This window comes from Pleurodeles waltl, chromosome 8 (genome assembly GCF_031143425.1).
Source record: "Pleurodeles waltl isolate 20211129_DDA chromosome 8, aPleWal1.hap1.20221129, whole genome shotgun sequence".
Lineage (NCBI taxonomy): Eukaryota > Metazoa > Chordata > Amphibia > Caudata > Salamandridae > Pleurodeles > Pleurodeles waltl.
This window is the reverse complement of record NC_090447.1, coordinates 1300037064-1300054520: the sequence shown is the minus strand read 5'-3', so window position 1 is coordinate 1300054520 and position 17457 is coordinate 1300037064. Positions and strand designations below refer to the sequence as shown.

The window sequence follows — 17457 nt, the reverse complement described above, 5'->3', positions numbered from 1 at the left end:
GGTTCATGCAAGTTGAATGGAGAAAACAGGTGTACAAATTCAAGATCCTGCTATTCCGCTTAACGCTGGCAACATGGTACTTCAAAAAGGCACTAAGGTTGGCCACTGAGTTCCTCCGGGGGAGGGGATGAATCTTATTGTCTACCTCAACGCAAGCCCTGAACGTCTCAAAAGACTTTTGCAGATGGTGATTGCACTTCTGGAGGAAATAGGATTTGCGATAAACGAAGAGAGGTCAGAGTTGTTTCCCAGCCAGAAGGGGTTTCTAATAGATTCATTGCAAAAAGCACCGACACTCCCAAACAAGAAAGTGGTTAACATTAGAAAAGAGTTTTGGAAAGCTCTGATGAGTTCCAAAGCAGCTCAAGCAACTGTCCTGGCTACTGAGACTCCTTTAGTCTTCCATTCAAGCTATTTTTCCAGGACCACTGCCATATCAAACCCTCCAGAGGGAGTTTACCTATGTAAAGCAAGTTAGCCTGTTGTTTGAGGCAGAGGTGAAGGTCCAGTGGGTCAACCCAAGATGTGATAGAAATGAAACTTTGTCACAATCGCTAGAACATTTTTATTCAGCTACCAACAAAACAAGGAAAGGAATAAGTGATGTTTTTATTCTTTGAATATCAATATCCACAAAAGCATCCTCATCTCCTTTACAGGTAGCTCATCATACACAGTGACTGTTCTTTTCAAAATAACATTTAATGTTTGAGTATGACACGCACACGGCAGAAAGGGCCAGGATGTACTCTCTATGCTTTCTTTCTCAAACGCCCTCTGTGCTAGAATCCTAGACAGAGACCAAGATAGAGAACTGATTTAAGGATTACACCTGTTATCAATAAATGAATGAATGAGACATTACTTAAAAAGTACACTGTTACTCAAGACAGAGCAACCAGTCGATAGGACAGACAGCAAAGGCATCATAGATAATACACTAAATGAAGAAAAAAAAAAGCCCAATCTTAGTAAGATCATCCGATTCCATTACTCTTTGGACGACGAAAGAGCTACGTTTTTAGGAATTTACTGAAGTCTGTTTTCTTGTTCTTTTATTGGGGGGGAGGGGGATTCCAAGGTTTAGAGCTCAGCACAAAGAACAGTTTATCACCTTATGTATGTATGCAACGGAGATAAGCATTGGACAATTTCAACTGTCACTGTGTTTTTTTAATGCACAAAGCAATCTAAAAGATATTTTCATTATCATCATATAACTTTGTTTTGGCTTTAAGCTAAAACACATATTTTTACATAAAAAAAAAAAAAAAAAAGACAAAGTTAAAAACAATTAATTGTCCAATCACGACCTGGTCGATTAAGAATGTTAAAATTAAAACTAAAGGCACATTGAGGATGCTCTTTTGGATAATAGATTGAGACTAGTGAGTAATAGGCACAGGCTTAAGTTAAGCAGTGTGAAGCTTTCAGTTGAGTATAGTTTGGTTGCTGAGGGCATGGGAGTTCTTGCCTTTGTGGAGGAGTGGAATGAGAGGTGATGCAATGGGACAGATTAAGGAGTTCCATTCACAGATACTCCAAAGAATGAGGAACCTTTTTTCTTTGAAACTAAATCTAGCGTGAGGAAAAAGTGCCCAAGTCGTTCAGAGCTGCAAAATCCAGGTTAGTGGAAGCAGTTAAAAGTCAAGATAAACCCCTAATTTAGGCCATCAGGCATTCTTCTAAAAAGACAATATTTCATGCCAGAAGAGATTGGGAGAGAAGCATATGGGAGGGTCTTCTCAAGGCTGCAAGATCTAAAGCTCAGCATTCCTTTTGGAACCTGATCTCTTCTGGCATCAGAGCGGGACTTAGCATTATCGAGAACAATGTTGCTGCTTGCAACTGGGTTAAGCATTTCTCTAGCATATATGCCAATCTGGGATATAATCAGGAGTTACCCGTTGGAATTTTGAGATCCAATGTTCTTACTGTAGGTAACGTACCCACTCAGGGGATGGCAGCACCCCTGGGGTGTCTGCATGACCAATTGGAGGTTACCCATGAGGAAATCAGTTCGGCCATCAGAAAAATTTTACCTAATAAAGCTCCCGGTTTAGATAAAATCCCAGGGGATATGTTTTTGGATGAAAATGAAATCTGGAGTGCTTATTTCAGGGTTGTGTTTACAGCTATACTGAATGGGGCTCAATTTCCCCGACCTGGGTGGGGGCAAAAATCATTCCTGCTTTAAAAAAGGGTTCACATGCCATAACCACCAACTATAGACCTATTAGTTTATTACATAGTTCTTAAAAATTATTTTGTAGAATTTTACTGACTAGGTTACAAGACTGGATGATGCTCAACAATATACTAACTACCCTGCAGGTGGGATTTTGAGTCTCAACAAGTACCATAGATCAAGTGTTTCGTTTGCAGATGATCCACTGAAAAACCGTGGTTCTGGACAGGGGTTGTCTGTATATTGTATTTGTTGACCTGCGTTCAGCATTTGAATTAGTACCCAGGAAGACTCTCTGGCGGTTGCTTTGTGAGATGAGGGTCCCCCGTTATCTGATTGACATTTGGTATGATTGAGTCAAGGTAATTTTGCTCAGGTTAGGTGTGGTAATGCAGGGGAGATGACAGAACCATTCCCAGTTGCTAGGGGAGTTAGGTAGGGGTGTGTACTTGCCCTTACACTTTTCACATTATATATCAATGGCACATATTTGAGATTACTATTTAGATGACAATGATGCTCCTAGATTGGCATTATTCTCCTCTCAAAATCCCCAAGGGTCTGCAAAAATTGTTAGAGCAATTTGAGTTTTTCTGCAAGATAAGAGGCCTCGAAATTAACATAAGCAAGACCACATTTCTGGTTTTAAATCCAGGGAGCACCCTAATTTATCTGGTGTTTCGCTAGAATGAGTGTCCACATTTACAGAACTAGGTATAACTCTTACGAAGCAAAAGGGGTGGCAGTTGCACATAATGCAGCGTAGACTAAAGATGGAGCATTACTCAGGTGGAATCAAGAGGATGAGTTTTGTCCAGTCCACCCTGTCCTACAGATTTACAAACAGCAGGCTCTGGGGGCAGCCACTTATGGTGCAGAGCTTTGGAGGCATCTGGGTGTGCCTTCATTAGTTTTGGTGGAAAACAGTTTCTTGAGCCCACTGGTTGGAGTTTCTTTCCGTACCCCACTGCCCTCTTTGAGGCAGGATTTTGGTTTGAGGCCCATTTCCGATTATGTGTGTTTATTCCCCCTGCTATATTGGAGGCGGCTTTGGGTAGTTCCAGAGCTTGACCCCTATCGTCAGGGGTTTGATGAGATCTTACCCCTGGCTGGCTCCAGTGGAATCCTTTGGATGAGATTTGTGCAGGGTTCCTGCAGGAGCCAACTCTGGGCCTCGCCAGGCAAAGCAAGGTTGATTTCCAAGTCCACCATCAAACAAGCTTTTTGGTGTGATAGAGATCTCACTCCATTCTCTGAGCCACAGGTCCTAACTAACTCAATTCTTCATGTTAAGGACTCTTTTACGAGGGGGGACTGGTAGATGAGAAAAAGCATCCACTCACCAGACGCCCTTACCTACAGTTTAGGTACGGTACTTTGCCATTCCGGGCGTTTACTGTGGGGTGGTCTGGTTGGTGCAGGAACAACGATATGCGCTGTCCAAGGTGTAGAGCCCCAAAAGAGTCTGTATAACATGTGCTGTTTTTCTACCCAGCTTATATGGCTGGTAGGAAGAGTTGACTCGCCCCACTCTGTCGGAACATGGGCATTAGGGAGAATCAGGGCTCTCAGGATTTTGAGAACCAACATAAGCAAGTTGTTGGTGTATGCACGGACCAGGTTTTTACTGGGTACGTCAAGATTAAGGTCAAAGGCGTGTGTTGGCCTGGATACAGGAGGGCAGGGTAACGGCCATCTGTGATGGTGACAAATTATGAATTTATATGTACTATTTTAGCAATGGGTTTGATTGTAAATTTGACAAGATATTTCGGTCCGGTAGAGTGGAAAGCTTTGAGAACTATGATCAGGGATTTAAAGAGCTCCTGCTAATAGACAGATCGAAAATGCAGGTCCCTAAGGACCTGAGATACCCCACTACTGTGCAAAAAGCTTAGGCACCAACCTAACGGTAGCGTTCTGAACAGTTTGAAGTTTGCGCAGCAAGACCTTTGGAATGACGAAGTAAAGGCAATTGCAGTAGTCTAGCCTCACTGTAATAAACCTGCAGGCTACAGTTTTCCTTGCAGTTAGTGGAAGAAATTCAAAGAATGTTTTTAGGGATTTAATCAGAGCAAAACATATGCCGGGAGCTGCTAAAATATGTGGTAGAAAAGACAAACCCTCTTTAAACCTGACTCTTAAGTTCCTAACTACCTCCTCAAGTGCTCAGGGGAGTGGGCAGATTTTCCGGCCACCAGTCACGGGGGTCAAACATATTGTTCTTCCCAAATAAGATGGTTTCCGTCTTATCTGTTTTACATTTAAGCTGGTTATTTTTCATCCAACGGACAATCTGGGTAAAATAGTTACGCTCTGAGGAATTCTTATTATGCGAGAGAATCAACGGAGTGTCTTCAGCATAGGAAGCGGACAAGAGATCCAGTCACAACCATTAAAGGGGATAGATAAATATTAAATAAAGCAGGGCTAAGGGATGATCCTTGCGAGACACCACACTTTACTAACTTTTCTCCCGAGGTGAAAGGGCCTAGAAAGACCATCTGTTTTCTAATTGTGCGAAAGGACGGAAACCAAGTGAAAGCCTGACCACTAGTTTCAATATCTGAGAGACAATGAAGGAGCACCACATGTGACACCGTATCAAATACAGCAGACAGATGTAAAATAATCAGCATCGCATTCTGACTTTTGTCCAGCGTAACTTTGATTGTTTCTGATACCTCCAAATGTGCAGACTCTGTAGAATACTTAGATCGAAACCCAGGTTGAATAGGGTGCAGAATATCACCCTTTTGGAGCATCCCTCAAAAGCTTGTTTAAATGTTTTCCAAGAATGTTAGAAACAGCTGTAAGCATGGAGATAGGTCGAAAATCGGAGAGAATGGAAGGATCTGCTGATTGCTTTTTCATTAAAGGGTTAACAACTCCCAATTTCCATGACTCCGCAAATAAGAGATGTATTAAGCAAATAATTAATGAAAGGGTTAACAATCTCAATAGCTTTCATAAGTAGTCCCTGTGAACAAAGATCTAATGGAAATACAGATTTGCATGCCAAGATGGCACTTTCTGATTGCCAAAGAAAAATGGGTAAAAATAAAATCTGTTATTATAGTAGGTGGAGGGAAAGATACTTGTTCCACGTCCTTAGGCTGACCTACATCACACGGTCTATTAGCAAAACCCTGTTGGAGTGTGGCATTTATTTTTTTCTTTCAAGAAATTGGAGAGATTGTCACACAACAATTAGGATGAAATAATGTGGGTCAAACAAGCCTTGGGATGAAGGAAAATCTTGGCTATTTGAACATTTTTCTTTGAATTGTGAAGTAGGATTTTTTGCGTCCCTTATTAATTTATGGTACTGCTTTAAAGCTAATTTATATCTTTCCATCTCTTCAGGACTATATTGAGCTGCCAATTTTCTTTCAAGTTGTTTACATAATGATATAATGATCTCTCGCTTTTCTCTTTGATCAAGTATGAGGAAAACCACGGTGCAGAAGGTCTGGCGCGATTGCAACTGGGTCGGAAAAGTCCATCTGCTCCATTTAGTTATCTCCATGCCTCTTTGCAAGACTCATTAGCTGTACAAAAAAACTGTAAGGTTGTCCAGAAGTAGCTGTATCGGTGAACTGACATGGACGCGTCAGTTCACCCCTCTCCCACACAGATACCTCTTTATTAAGGAACTAGTCACCAGTCTAATGCACAGAAATTCTGTGGCACCCTTAACAATAATGAAGGATTGTAGCACACAATGTAATGCACTTTTATTTTGTGACACAAATGGTGGTCAGACATTCAGTGGCATTTAATGCAATGAGATACTATTGCTTTGTCAATTTAAATAGTGTTGCTTTAAAGTCGCAGTTGTAAATAATTTCCATCACATCTTATAATTATCTTTCCAATTCATGCAGAATATTCACAAACTTGCTCAAAGTGCGTCAATCTGATACTGAAATTTAATTTAAAAAAGTGATTTTCTGTACCTTTGCTGTGTGATAACTGTGTTGGTGGAACAGGCACATCTAGAACTTCAGCCATTGTCGTTCCTGAAAGTAATGCCTGGCTGACTTCATTGCCACCCTTTTGAAGAACACTGCAGCGGAAAAAGGAGACATCTATATCAGTACTCTTGCAACCTTTCAGAAAAACATCCCTCCATTTTACATTGTCAAATGGTATGATGAGAAAGTAGGCAGGCCAGGAATCGGCTAGATATCGACTTAGTGTCACCTTTATTGAAGCATTTACACTTTAACCACTCCTTTGAAAATTGTTTATCTTTCATGTGAAATTATTGATCAGAAAACATTTGCGGCAGTACATAAAAAATGTGGGGCTTTTATGCACATGTAATTTTAATTTAGGGATTGGAAAAGGGAAGTATATAGCGGGATGGGAAGAAATCATTATGCAAATGGTTTGAGAACAACTGCAAAATCAGAACTCGAGGGAGACAAAAGCTTTGAAAGTAGAATCCTAATCCCAGTAACCAGTAACGATTGGACTAACCAGGAACCAAAATCAAAAGTAATTAGGAAATATTACTCTCTACAATAATATTTCGTTTAATTCAGTTCAGGTGTCCTTTGTGAGTGCTTGCAAGTTCAGTGTTTATAGGTTCAGTCGAATCATATGTGCTGATCTGGGTGTGTGGACTCTGCTTCAAGACCAGAGGATTATGCCTTTCTTTCTTCAGTGTATTACTTGCAGTCAACAAAGCAATCATTGTAACACTGCACTTCCTAAGAACAGGAGACGATAGAAGTGCACCAAATGTGATTCTAACATCTAATGCTATCAGCTAGTTCTTATAAAGCCTCAGCTTAGCTCCCATCTTCGTTGCTTTATTGCTATTTAGTAGCCAGAGAAGAATGCTATTTTAGATCTTCTGTTATTGTGGTATTGTTGATTGTGCCAATTCATGGTCTGGTTATTTACTTATATTTGTGATGTTTTACAGTTTATAAACACTCGATTCATTTTACAGCAGACTTGTTAGTTATATGACACAGTGGCATATTTTCTTTGAATCAAGCACTCGGGCTCACAAGAATTCCAATATGAGAAGGTTACTTCGTAAGGAAGTAAATTAGTCGGGCATCAGACACCGAACTCTACTTCAACTGCAGCCAGTCAGAATACGGAGGCAGAGGGTCTCTGAAGGGAGCCGCTGCGGTCTTCTACTCCGGAGTCACTCAGGGTTTCCACCATTTCAGAAAGAGTGGAGCAGAGAGATCGGATGTCTATCTCCAACCCTGGAGCCACTGCTCCTGTTCCTTCCACTTCCCATAAAAGAAAGTTAGGCTCCAGGATTTTGTGATCTTGTCGCTTTATACATATTGTCCATAAGCCCAATCTAAAGCAAACTCAACAGTCAAGAGCCAGGTAGTGCAATTCCTCAGAGGGGAGCGCAGAGGCCCAAAAGGCCCCCCGTAGAATGGTGGTTGGGGTGCAGGGTAAGGTGGGTGTCATGGGCAAGGGACCACCTTTGATGGTTTTTCTATGACTATTTGTAAAGCCCTGTGCTGAAGTGCTGCGGATAGAGAATGTAGGAGATTGTTCAAAGACAGGGAGAATGAATTGAGGAAAATAACTTTCTTTGCTATGATTAGGGATCTCACAGAGGATATCAATGGCTCTGTACTTAGAGGTATTTTGCCAGCATTGTTGCAGAAGCTCTCCCATTTGATACCTAATCCATCCTTTTACAGAAGAGTTTCAGGTGGGTCGCTTTTTAAGCAAAAGGAAGTAAAGCAGCGAGCATAGACACTGAAGCAACGAGAAGCCATGAAGCCCACTTGTGCTCCTTTTTATGCCGAAACAACAGGCTTCATGTCTATTGCACAAGCCCAGGTTCCTTCTTTCATCGGAAATGAGAAACACCACCTATCAAAATATGAATGCCATGAACTACGAGAGGGATCTTTAGACACAGATGAGTCAGAAGCGTCCTCTGATTATTCTGAGGAAGCTATACAGGGGCATAGCTAGAGAGGGAAGAAAAGGCACCATGAAGTCGAAACAGCATGTGCAGGATGACGGGAGCTCATCAGGACAACCTTTTTGGAAGGGTTCTTTAATCCGGAACCTATTGCACCCTAGATACATAGAATTGGTGCCTTCAAAGAAAGTAACTCCACAGGTCAAAGAAGATGTCAAAGTAAGGTAAACTCCTGATCTGGACCCAAAGATATCCATTTTTCTCTGAAAGTTTACAAGGAACCTAAAGAACGGCGGTGGGACTGCGAGGAATCCACAGGTAGCTACTGTATCTACCAGAAAAAGTGTTACCAAAGGTAAGCAACTTGTTCTTCTGATGGATACAACTACCTGTGGATTCCTCACCTTATGAATAGAATCCCAAAGCAAACCCGCACTCGGATGTGGGTGCCTGACCTGTCACACCAAGAAATCCTGCAAAACAGAACGTGCAAAATAGCGGTCCCTCCTAACTTCCGAGTCCAAGCAATAATGCTTCATGAAAGTGTGGAGGGAAGCCCAAGTAGCAGCCAAATTTCAGCAACTGGGATACCTCTAGCCAAGGCCGAAGTAGCAGACTTTCAGGAGGAACTTTCTTTGCCAGTGAATAACAAATCTTTATGCAAAGAATGACCCACCTGGAAAGGGTTCTCTTGTGGACAGCTTTGCCCTTCATCTTGCCCACATATCCAACGAAGAGTTGATCATCTATACGACAGTCTCTTGTCCTTTCAATGTAAAAACTCAGAGCCCTTCTTGGATCTAGGTGATTAAGTCTTTCCTCCTCCTTTGAAGGATGAGGAGGGTAAAAGGATGAGAGTGTTATAGATTGCCCCATATGAAAGGGAGTGACAACCTTAGGAAGGAAAGATGCCCTGGTTCTCAGCACCACATTGTCAGCATGATAGGATGTAAAAGGAGGTTTCACACTAAGAGCCTGGAGCTCACTCACATGCCTAGCAGACGTGATAGCTGTGAGGAAAACTGTTTTCAAAACTAAAAGTCTCAATGGGCAAGAATGCATGGGCTCAAACGGTGAACCCATTAAAAACAGTAAGAACCAAATTCAAATCCCACTGAGGCATGAGAAACTGAGTGGGAGGAAACTTGTTAGTCAGGCATCTCAAGAACCTAATAACTATAGGAGACTTGAATAAGGAAGGCTGATCAGGAAGGCACAGAAAGGCCGACAGCGCAGATAAATAACCCTTCACAGTCGCAACTGTACATCCCTTCTGTGCCAAGGAAAGGGCAAAAAGCAAATCATCCGACAAATGGGCCTTTAAGGGATCAATTTGCTTCTCTCCACACCAAGCAACACATTTTGCCCATCTGTTAGCATAGACAGTCTTGGTGGAGTGTCACCTGGCCGATAAGGTAACATCCACCACTTCTGGAGGGAGAGAAAAGGAACTCAGATTGCCCCGTTCAATCTCCAGGCATGTAGGTGCAGGCTCTGGAGGTGGGGGTGTAGAACCTGCCCCTGCGACTGCGAGAGGAAGTCTGCCCTGAGAGGGGGACGGAGCGGAGGGCACCGTGAGAGTTAGAGAAGGTCTGTGTACCACACCCTTCTTGGCCAATCGAGGGCTATTAAAATGACTTGAGCCCGATCTTGGCGAATTTTCCTCAGAGCCAAAGGAATCAAGGGTATGGGGGGAAATGCGTAAAGCAATTTGTCGCACCAAGACATCTGAAACGCGTCCCCCAATGCTCCCTGCACCGGATACTGGAGGCTGCAGAACGACGGGCAGTGCGCGTTCTCCCGAGTGGCAAACAGGTCTATCTGTGGAAATCGCCACATCCGGAAGATGTGAAGAACCAGGTCTCGATGGAGACGCCACTCGTGAACGGCCGAGAAATGCCGACTGAGATTGTCCGCACATACACTGAGAACTCTGGCCAGATGGTTTGCTAATATGCAAATCCGATGGTCCTGTGCCCAGGACCAGAGCTGCAGAGCCTCTCTGCAGAGAAGATACGAACCTACTCCTCCCTGCTTGTTGATGTACCACATTGCGCAAAGGGACAGGAGAAAGGCCTTGAGAACTAGACATGTTGTCCGTAATTCCAACAGATTGATGTGAAACATCTGTTCTACTGGAGACCAACAACCTTTGATCTCCAGGTCCCCCCAGATGAGCTCCCCACCCTATAGTGGAAGCATCCGTTATGACTGTGGCCACCAGAGGTGGGAGGCAAACAGCCTTCCTTGGGAAAGGTTGCCGTCCACAGCCCACCATCGTAGATCTGCTGCAGCGTCTATGGAGATCGTTATCGACTCCTGGAGATCTCCTTTGTGTTGAAACCACTGCTTGCGGAGGCACCACTGGAGAGCCCTCATGTGCCAATGTGCACGAGTGACCAACAGAATGCAAGAAGTGAATAGACCGAGGAGACGTAGGACCTTGAGGACCGGAACAGCTGCTCCCTTTTGAAACATTGGAATCAACGCCTGAATGTCCAGAAGATAGGCCCGATTCAATGTTGTATCCAGAACTGCCCCTATGAACAGGAGGCGCTGAGAGGGCTCCAGGTGAGACTTGGGCACGTTTACCGTAAAACCCAGCTTGAACAACAACTGTGTTGTCATTTGCAAGTGATGCAGCACAAGCCCAGGGGACTTGGCTTTTATCAGCCAATCGTCCAGGTAAGGGAATACAGATGTTCCCTTCCTTCTGAGGTCCGCTGCAACCACCACCATCTACTTTGTGAAGACTTGAGGTGTGGAAGTAGGACCAAAAGGAAGGACCACAAACTGGTAGTGTTGCGACCCTACCATGAACCGGAGATACATTCTGTGCAACTTCAGAATGGGGACATGAAAATAAGCATCCTGCAAGTCGACAGACATCATCCAGTATTCCTTGTTCAACGCCAGAAGCACCTGTGCTAGAGTCAGCATTTTGAATTTCTCCCGTTTGAGGAACCAGTTCAAAATCCTCAGGTCCAGGATAGGCCTCAATCAACCGTCTTTCTTGGGAATCAGAAAATATCTCAAATAGCATCCCTGAGCCCTTTCCTGCTCTGGAACCAACTCCACTGCACCCTTTAACAAAAGGACTTGCACCTTCTGCTGAAGCAACAGGAGATGATCTTCCAAGCAAAATTAATTTCTGGGAGGGATAGGAGGGGGAAACTCCTGAAAAGGAAGGGGATAAGCTTTCCCCACAATATTCAGCACCCAAGAATCCGATGTGACTAACTCCCACTCATGGAGAAAATGAAATAGCCTTCTCCCACCGGGAGAAGCATGATCCAAGATGGAGAGAAAACTAGGGCTGCTTTCCTTGTTGGGTTCCCCCAGAGGAAGAAGATGAGGTGGGAGGCTGCTGGGTGGCTCCTCGTGTTCTAACCCTCCCCAGCCCTCTATACGATCTATAGAGAGGGTTGGCAGGCTGCTGCATGCTGGACTGTGGCCTTGAACGAAAAAAGGACCCACGGCCAAACCTGCTTAACCTCTGCAAAGATCTAAAGAGTGAGGACATTGAAGCCTGTAGCCCCAAGGATCTTGCAGTAGCCCTGCTGTCTATAAAGTGTTCCAAAGCAGAGTCGGCCTTGGATCCAAACAACTTCTCCCCATCAAACAGAAGGTCCAACAAAGTTGTCTGGACGTCCGTGGAAAATCCAGAAGACCTAAGCCACGCAGGCCTCCTGGTCGCCACCGAAGTGCCCATTGCCTTGGCAACAGAATCAACTGTATCCAAACCTGATTGGATAACCTGCTTGGCCGCCGCTTGAGTGTCCAAAAGGAGCTCATCAAACTGCCCCTGCACATCCTGAGGCAACCTCGGCACCACAGCTCTTGCCGTGTCTATGAGGGTATGAATATACCTCCCCAGCACACAGGTAGCATTGACTGACTTCAAGGCCATAATGCATGAGGAGAAACCTTTCTTGGCTGCTTGCTCCATCCTCTTAGACTCTCCATCTGATGGGGTAGCAGGGAACGAACCAGGAGCAGATCGGGCAGAACAAGATGTTGCACCACCAATCTCTCAGGTGTTGGATGCGGAGACAAAAACTGAGGATCCCCAGGAGCAACTCTGTACCTCCTAGCCACAGTCCTGAAAACCGCTGGAGTCGTTACAGGTTTCCTCCAAATGTCTAAAATGGGCTCAGTAAGGGCATCATTGAAAGGGAGTAGGGGCTTCACAGACGTAAAGGAAGGATGCAACACCTCAATCAAGATATTTGTCTTCACCTCCGATGCTGGTAACAGAAGTTCCAAGAATTCAGCAGCCTTCCTTATAACACTGTGATAGGATGCTGCCTCCTCTGTGAATTCGCCTGGGGATAAAAGATCGCACTCAGGGGATGGATCTAGTCCACTTGCAGAGTTCAGACCCTGAAATTCCCCCACAGGCTCAGGAATCTTCCCATCCTTCAAAAGCTGTTGCTGATACTCCTGCTCCTCCAAGAGCTCAAGGCCCTCCTCCTTGACCTCCAAACGCAGAATCGACAGAATTAGCGGACGTCGATGACGCCGGTTTCAAGGCAGATGGACGCTCTAGTGGAGGAGATGGTGGAGATATACTGCGTCCCGAACGGGATCGATCTGGCCCCAGCACTGACTCCATCAGCAACATAGTCTGTGGCGACTACATCATCGGCACCGAACCAGCACCTTCTGCTGGATACAAGGGTACAAACGGGGCCTGTTTCTACGATGCTGGTGAACCCAGAGAGAAAGCAAATGGACCCGTGGGACAAGCCTGTGAACCAGCAGGGGCCATAGCCCTGTTGAAAATTTTAAACATAGCATTAAGGAACGCCGCTGGATCCGCTCCCGGAGTCGGGAAGGCAGTAAACTTCTGCTCATCTTGAGGTGCTTGGATCAAATCCAAAGCTTGTGCTACCGGCTTCTGAGTTAACACAGGTGAAAAGTTAATCGGAGGATTTGTCGACCTCAATCAACGACGGCCCCGGAGAAGCCTGTGGACTCTAAGGCTGAGGAGTGATAATTGGACTGACCTCCCACGCCGTACGGCGCCGTCTCGGAGGGAACCGAGACCGATCTCTGGAAGAACGGCGTAGAGAATCGTGCCGGCGCTGCTTCTTATGAGATCGAGGACTTATGTGAGGAAGAGTCCCTCGCCTCAGATCTTCGATAACCATTATGCCCCTTCTTAGCTTTTGCCAAGAAGAGCTTAGCCTCTCTCTCTTTCAAGGCCTTTGGGTTCATCCGCTGGCAGGACATGCACCCCTCCACGTTGTGGTCCGAGCTTAGGCACCACAAGCAGTCTTCATGAGGATCTGTGACCGACATGCGACCCCCAAGACCATGATAAGGCTTAAAACCTCATTTCTTTGGTGGAGACATTGTAACTAGTACAACAATAACAACTTTGAAACATTAACTGTTTGAGAGCCAGGAAAAACTGTTAGCGTTGCAAGACGCAGAAAAAAGGAAACTGACGTCAGCACGCCAGCGAGGACTTCTTATTGCCACAATGACGTCAGACGGAGTCGCGTGCAGAGCGGTACAATTGTGACATCCTTGTCAACATGGAGAGCTAGGAAGAAAATTTCTGTTGAATACTGGCGCATTGGGAGAATTCATAAGGTGAGGAATCCACAGGTAGTTGTATCCATCAGAAAAAGGGTATTGACAAATCCAGGAGGGTTTGTTAGGATAGGCTTCTGACTTTTCAGGGTCTCTGACAAAAGCAATACATTTAGCTGAGGGTTTCACCCAATGTTACTTCTAATTATTTTCCTCTTTCTTTCCCGCTCAGAAAGATCTCTGTATGCTGCAACTAAAGCTAGGTGTAGCAAAGTGGCTGTTTACCACTCCAAACGTCTGTTTGAAAAATAACACAAAATGGTTTGTGTATTTGTTAGTTTTCAGGCACTCTGCTAATGGCACTTTAAAAATAGTAATATGTTCATAGTAGAAACCTAACGTACCCTGTGGCAATTGAACCCCGACATACAGAGAAAGTATAGGACTCAGAAGTCAGACACTGTCCGCCAAGTGTATATAGCCCTTGATTATCACTCTTGGTCCAGGCTGCCCTGCACAGGTCCACAAGGGTCAGATTAATGCCAGATTTGCAAAATATCAACATAAAGTATATTTTCCTACACTGATGCTAAATTAAACTAATGTATATCAGCAGTGACAAGCCTGAAGATATATCAGGGACCTGCCTCTTTCTAACCTATTTTGGACCAGAGCTACCCACAACCTCACAATCTCCGACTAACAGATTTTATGTAAAGACAGGAAGCTGGCATTATACGTAAACCTTTTACTCACCGCTTCGGTGCAGCGCCTTTAAAGTATCAACAGAGTCCAACATGAAGTCATAATGAAAACAGAATGTCAACAGTACATATAAGCACTTTGTCCAATATTCTTTCCCTCTTTTGTTTGCTGCTTCTGGGCAGATAAATACACTTGCTTTTCTAAGAATATATGATTTGTCTGTTAAAGGAAATTGTATTTGGAGAGTGTGAGTAAAGTGCTCTTATGTAGATTTCGGTTATTTAACCCAATTTGCAGGTTATATATGTCTATATAATGATGTAAGGAAATGCCTCCTTGGCATGGTTACCCCCTGACTTTTTGCCTTTGCTGATGCTACGTTTTGATTGAAAGTGTGGTGGGACCCTGCTAACCAGGCCCCAGCACCAGTGTTCTTTCCCTAAAAACGGTACCTTTGCTTCCACAATTGGCACAGCCCTGGCACTCAGATAAGTCCCTTGTAACTGGTACCAAGGGCCCTGATGCCAGGGAAGGTCTCTAAGGGCTGCAGCATGTCTTATGCCACCGTGGGGACTACTCACTCAGCACATGCACACTGCCTTACAGCTAGCGTGTGCTGGTGGGGAGAAAATGACTAAGTCGACATGGCACTCAGAGTGCCATTTCAACCTCACACTGCCTGTGGCATAGGTAAGTCACCCCTCTAGCAGGCCTTACAGCCCAAAGGCAGGGTGCACTATACCACAGGTGAGGGCATATGTGCATGAGCACTATGCCCCTACAGTGTCTAAGCAAAACCTTAGACATTGTAAGTGCAGGGTAGCCATAAGAGTATATGGTCTGGGAGTTTGTCAAACATGAACTCCACAATTCCATAATTCCATAATTGCTATACTGAAATCTGGGAAGTTTGGTATCAAACTTCTCAGCACAATAAATGCACACTGATGCCAGTGTGCAATTTATTGTAACATGCACCCAGAGGGCATCTTAGAGATGCCCCCTGAATACCAACCCGACTTCTAGTGAGGGGCTGACCAGTTTCTACCAGCCTGCCACAACCAGACGAGTTGCTGGCCACATGTTGAGAGTGCCTTTGTCACTCTGTGGCCAGGAACAAAGCCTGCACTGGGTGGAGGTGCTTCACACCTCCCCCTGCAGGAACTGTAACACCTGGCGGTGAGCCTCAAAGGCTCGCCCCCTTTGTTACAGCACCCCAGGGCATCCCAGCGAGTGGAGATGCCCGCCCCTCCGGCCACTGACCCCACTTTTGGCAGCAAGGCTGGAGGAGATAATTAGGAAAACAAGGAGGAGTCACCTACCAGTCAGGACAGCCCCTAAGGTGCCCGGAGCTGAGGTGACCCCTACCCTTTAGAAATCCTCCATCGGTTTTGGAGGATTCCCCCAATAGGATTAGGGATGTGCCCCCCTCGCCAGAGGGAGGAGGCACAAAGAGGGTGTAGCCACCCTCAAGGACAGTAGCTATTGGCTACTGCCCTCCCAGACCTAAACACACCCCTAAATCTAGTATTTAGGGGCACCCCAGAACCCACGAAATCAGATTCCTGCAACCTGAACTACAATGAAGGACTGCTGACCTACAAGCTTGCAGCGACGAAGGATGACGACAACTGCTTTGGCCCCAGCCCTTCCGGCTTGTCTCCAGAGTCGAAAACCTGCAACCAGCAACGCATCCAACAGGGACCAGCGACCTCTGAAGCCTCAGAGGACTGTCCTGACCCCCAGGACCATGAAACTCCAGTGAGCAGCGGCTCTGCTCAACAACAGCTACATCTTTGCAACAAAGAAGCAACTTCCAAAGAACTCACTCTTCCAGCCGGAAGCGTGAGACTTCACACTCTGCACCAGACGCCCCCGGCTCGAGATCCAGAGAACAAACACCACAGGGAGGAATCCCCGGCGACTACGACCCCGTGAGTAGCCCGAGACGACCCCCCTGGGCCCCCACAGCGACGCCTGCAGAGAGAATCCAGAGGCTCCCCATGACCGCGACTGCCAGTAACAAGGGACCTGACGCCTGCACCAAGCACTGCACCCGCAGCCCCCAGGACCTGAAGGAACCGAACCTCAGTGCAAGAGTGACCCCCAGGCGACCCTCTGCCTAGCCCAAGTGGTGGCAGTCCCGAGAAGCCCCACTGTGCCTGCCTGCACCGCTAGAGTCTCTCCATTGTTTCCTATCTAAAACCTGACGCCTGCTTTGCACACTGCACCCGGCCGCCCCTGTGCCGCTGAGGGTGTGTTCTGTGTGCCTACTTGTGTCCCCCCCAGTTCTCTACAAAACAACCCTGGTCTGCCCCCCAAAGGACGACGGTACTTACCTGCTGGCAGACTGGAACCGGAGCACCCCTGTTCTCCATAGGGGCCTATGTGTTTTGGGCACCTCTTTGACCTCTGCACCTGACCGGCCCTGAGCTGCTGGTGTGGTAACTTTGGGGTTGCCTTGAACCGCCAACAGTGGGCTGCCTATGCCCAGGAACTGAGACTTGTAAGTGTTTTACTTACCTCACAATCTAATCATTACTTACCTCCCCCAGGAACTGTATCCACTTTTAAAATAGCTTATTGCCATTTTAACAAAGACTGTATATGATATTGCTTTAATTCAAAGTTCCTAATTTACCTGTATCGAGACGAAGGACTTGATGATTTAGATGTTACCGAAGACACACCTAAAAAGCTGAATAAAGAAGTGCAGGACCCATTAGGACAAGCTTTATTTGAACCTTCTGATGTGAAACATCCACATAGATTGGTGGCCAATGTGTCACATGGCAGAATATATTAAACATAGGATAAAGAAACCCTCAGAGAGGGGAGAAAGGAATGTAATGAGGGCTGGGTGCTCACTCCCTGCAATTCGAGACAAAGAGTCTATGACACCTAATCTGAATCCAGATCTAAAATAAGCATGCAGAGATATGTAGTTTCACTTTTCCATTATGAGTAGGGGCCTAAGTAAGGACCTATAAGTTCCAAATACCTCACTGGTCACAGTGGACAGGAAATATAGAGATAAACTGGATCCTATTATGGCATGATGATTGTTCATGCAGGGCTAATGCTACTCCCTAGGGCTGTTTCAAAG

At 45.5% G+C, this 17457-nt stretch overlaps 1 protein-coding gene across 3 annotated transcripts in view; it reads right to left on the bottom strand.

The window, feature by feature from the left end:
* The window catches only part of SKA3 (spindle and kinetochore associated complex subunit 3), a 226723-nt gene that overhangs the window by 63271 nt on the left and 145995 nt on the right, over window positions 1-17457 (bottom strand). For all 3 annotated transcript variants that reach the window (XM_069202259.1, XM_069202260.1, XM_069202261.1), the window contains exon 6: window positions 6148-6257. In XM_069202259.1, the coding sequence (XP_069058360.1) occupies window positions 6148-6257 (110 nt within the window). The remainder of the gene's footprint in view (window positions 1-6147; window positions 6258-17457) is intronic.